The sequence below is a fragment of the Nicotiana sylvestris genome, chromosome 6, assembly GCF_000393655.2.
Source record: "Nicotiana sylvestris chromosome 6, ASM39365v2, whole genome shotgun sequence".
NCBI lineage: Eukaryota > Viridiplantae > Streptophyta > Magnoliopsida > Solanales > Solanaceae > Nicotiana > Nicotiana sylvestris.
This window is the reverse complement of record NC_091062.1, coordinates 50,478,313-50,482,526: the sequence shown is the minus strand read 5'-3', so window position 1 is coordinate 50,482,526 and position 4,214 is coordinate 50,478,313. Positions and strand designations below refer to the sequence as shown.

Sequence of the window (4,214 nt, the reverse complement as noted above, 5' to 3'; positions counted from 1 at the left end):
TTTAGAATAGACACTATTCAATCATTTATAATGTAATTATAAATAAATATTTATAATAAAATATTAATAATTAATAACCTAATAAATTGAGAACTAACCTATTATTACAAATAGAGATGGATCCAGGAGTTAATCTTGAATACCCTGAACCTAGGGTGTTCATGAAAAATTGAGCCAAACTGCAAATCATATCAAATTGAAAACCGAATCAAATCGATACAAAAAACGATAATATTTTGGTTTGATTAATTTTAAAATCGGCTAAATTTGATTTAGTTTTGGTTTTAAGCAAAAATAACCAAAAAAAATCGAATCAAACTAACTATAGAATTTCTTATTTAAAACTTTATTACACACACATAGAGAGAATATAGTCGGCAGAATATGTGCTTGGTAAACGTCTCATATGTAAGAAAAAAATTAATAAAAATTTGAAATAACCGTAAAACTGACTAAAATCGATATAGTTAATTGAACTATAAAAAATCGAGTTAATTAGTTTGGTTTGATTCTAATATTTAAAAAAATATCTTAATTGGTTTGATTTCTTTTTAGAAAAAAATCAATATATCTAAATCTAACCATAAACACTTCCCTAAAGCCCTAAAGAGAGACTGCACCCATGAAAAGAGACTGCACCCAGTTCTGATTATATGTTATAATTCGATAGTATAAGCTTCTGATATTTTTTTTTTAAAAAGGTAAATGCTATAATGGAAAAGAAATTACGTTGCAATAGTTGAATAAAAAAACAAAAGTTGAAACAAATTAAATGAATGAGAGAACAGGTAAACGCTGGGGCAGTGTGAATTGAATGGGGATTGGGAAGTAGATTGGCAGAGACATCATGAAAACGCCAGGCTGACGTCAGAAGAAAATGTTCCAGTGGACCCCATTTTCTCCTCATTTGACTTGCTAATTTCAACCAACGAATCCCCCATTCTTCGTACTATAAATTGGTACATTTTGTTCTCAACTACAAATTACAAATAACAGACAAGTTTCAAAGTGTTGGAAACTTTGCACAAAACAGACATAATAATATCAGTAGAAATGGCGCCGCGTTCTGTTGTCAGGAAATTTCTCGCACGGCCTCAACATGAAGGACTTGGTGCTGTTGTTAGAAGAAGCATTGGGAGGTACTTTATTTTATTTTTCTCTTCTACAAACATTCAGGGCCCGAAAGATTGTTTCGCCGGATAATTACACTTCCATATAAAGTCAATTTTTCTTTATATATATAATGATGAAGTTCCTTTGTGAAATCCTGTCTCTGCCAACAATGCACATTTTCTATAGTTGCTACTTTTAAAAGTTTTTTTGAGCTTACCATGACGATTAATTTCTCTTTTATTAAATCCTTTCTCAGGTTTGAGTTGAGGTACTTTGACCCTTTCCTAGTTCTGGATGAATTCTCAGGTAACTATTTTTTTCTTTGGTTTGGATACTTAGCTCCTGTTTAGTCATAGATTTTGGCTACTTTTTCTCAAAATGTTTTTGAAAACATTGTTTCATCATGAAATATGATCAATTTTTTTAAAATATTTCTAGTTCCTCACTCACAAAACTTCAACTTTTGTTCAAATATAATTTCAATTCTTTTTTCAAAGTTTAACCAAATCTATGTTCAAATGCTAGCTTATATTGCATTGGATGGAATTTTTCCCCTAACGTTACCTTAAAATATGTGAAAATTGCAGTTTCTGCTCCTGCTGGATTTCCTGATCATCCACATAGAGGTCACATTCTAATGATTCTTTTTCGGTATTTTGTGCTTTTTTTCGGTCAAAGTCGATCCATTCTGATCAGTTTTATGCTAATTTAGCAATTTCTTCATCATTAATGTGCTCTTATTCTGAATTTTACAGGCTTTGAAACGGTCACCTACATGTTGCAGGTATATAATAGTCACTCTGTTTCTCCCTTTATTCAAAAACCCAATACAGACGTAATCTTAGATATTCCATTTGTAGTTGTATTCATATATTGTTTGTGTGGATTGTCAAAGGCTAAACTAATGATAATTACTATATTAATTTGATGGCAGTAGTTGAGCAGATGTGATTGTCTAACTTCTATGAAAGCAACATATGCTACTACTTGTTTACGATAATTAAAAAAACAAAATATCTGGTTTAGTGCTAGCTGCTAATGCATGTTGATCGTACAAAATAAGTATATTCATTGAAGGTAAATATCAAGACTAAATAGCTGGAAGTTTCATGCCGTATATATTACTCAACTCGTTTTATTTTACAAGACACTCTTGCTTTTTTTAATATGTTCTAAAAGGAATGACAGTTTTGTGTATCATCATAACTCTTTAATTTTAAACTTTAAAATTTATATTTAGTGACATGCTTTTATAGCAATTGAAGTATTATGACATTTTATAAACAAGTTTTGAGCGTACTTTTAGTATGTGCCAGAATATTTTTTTTCTTCCGTTTTTAGACAAACACCGCGCAATATAGAAGGAAATGCAAGGACTATTTGTTTACTATACTATATTTGAAATGGCACAAATAAAAAAGGTGATGCATTTAGTAGTGCAAGTATTTCTTGAAATTCATTCAAATTCTATGGGGGTCATCATCAACTTTTGTGGTGGAGCAATGGCGCAAAAAGTATACGATGATGGCTGATAGTCATGCTTCTTCTAGAAGATTTTATGCTAATAATTAATATAGAAAATTGGTTACTTAAATCTTAATAGGATCTACACAAGTTTAGTACTATGTTAGTTAATCATAATATAGTTGAAAAGCAATTAATTAATGTTCTGTTGTTGTTGAGAGCAGGGAGCTGTGACGCATGAAGATTTTGAAGGACATAAAGGTACCATTGAAGCTGGTGATTTACAGTGGATGACTGCTGGAAGAGGAATTCTTCATTCTGAAATGCCTGCTGCTGAGGGTACTCAAAAGGGTTTACAGTTGTGGATTAATCTCTCCTCCAAAAATAAAATGTAAGCAAATCCTTCTATTTAATTGTTAAAATAGTTAAACTTCTGTACACTAATGATATTAAAGAATTTTTACACTATCAAATTAGATAACTGCAATCGTTAAGATTACATGCTACAACAATTTTTAGTATGTGTACATTAATGTCCATTGTCCAAGGGCACCTTGCTATGAGTGCAAGTGGGATGAATATATGGTCACATCAAGTGAAACATGTTTATTTTTTTTCTCTCGATCGAGATTGTACTATAGGTTGAACTTAATGCTAACTATAGTGTAGAGACGAATTTAACGAAATTCAATATTTTGACACAGAACATATATATATTTATGTGAAAAATACTAAAATGTCAGTAAAAATAAAATATGGAATCTATTATTAAAGGCTGAACTCATCAAAATTTTAATTCTGAATTCGTCGTTATAAACCATACTTGTGTATAACAGGATACAGCCAAGGTATCAAGAGATATCAAGCGAGAACATAGCAGAAGCAACAAAAGATGGGATAAAGGTGAGAATTATAGCAGGGGAGGCACTAGGAAAAATATCACCCATATACACAAGGACTCCAACAATGTATTTGGATTTCACTCTAAAGCCAGGAGCGCATTTGCAGCAACCAATTCCTAAATCATACAATTCATTTGTGTATGTATTAGAAGGAGAGGGCATTTTTGACTCAAGAACATCACCCACATCAGCACATCATTTACTTCTTCTAAGTGCCTCTGGTGATGGACTTGAGGCATGCAACAAATCCACAAAGCCACTAAGGTTTATATTAGTGGGTGGTGAACCATTAGGTGAACCAGTAGCACAATTGGGGCCTTTTGTCATGAATACTCAACAAGAAATTGACCAAACTGTTGAAGATTTTGAGAATTATGCCAATGGTTTTGAAAAAGCCAAGCATTGGAGATCTGAAGCCAGAATTGGGCTTGACTATTAGTGCTGCAAGTAGTTATATGTAGCGGCGGAGTCAGGATTTTCACCAAAGGGGTTCGACATTTATTATATAAACATAAACAAATTTAATCTTGTATATAGCGAAGGAGGTTTAAATGAATCCCTTCCGCTCCTCTAGCTCCGCCCTGCTGACATCAATCGTTATTGATTCTTTTGTTATTCTTCCTATTTTGTTGTGTAGCTTTCGTAGTCCATTTGTTTTGACATAAGAGGGAACATCTGTTCTCCATATCACCAAAGCACCCCATTTTCATAGGAAATGATAAGGGCTCATTTTGG

The 4,214-nt window shown here is 32.2% G+C and overlaps 1 protein-coding gene across 1 annotated transcript; it reads left to right on the top strand.

Annotated features, from left to right (window-relative positions):
* The first annotated feature begins 986 nt into the window (after window positions 1–986).
* LOC104241097 (pirin-like protein At1g50590) lies at window positions 987–4,214 on the top strand. The gene is made up of 6 exons (XM_009796015.2): window positions 987–1,139; window positions 1,370–1,419; window positions 1,701–1,739; window positions 1,869–1,897; window positions 2,802–2,968; window positions 3,414–4,214. The coding sequence occupies exons 1-6, from the start codon at window positions 1,054–1,056 to the stop codon at window positions 3,916–3,918; spliced, it is 876 nt and encodes a 291-aa protein (XP_009794317.1). The 5' UTR covers window positions 987–1,053; the 3' UTR covers window positions 3,919–4,214.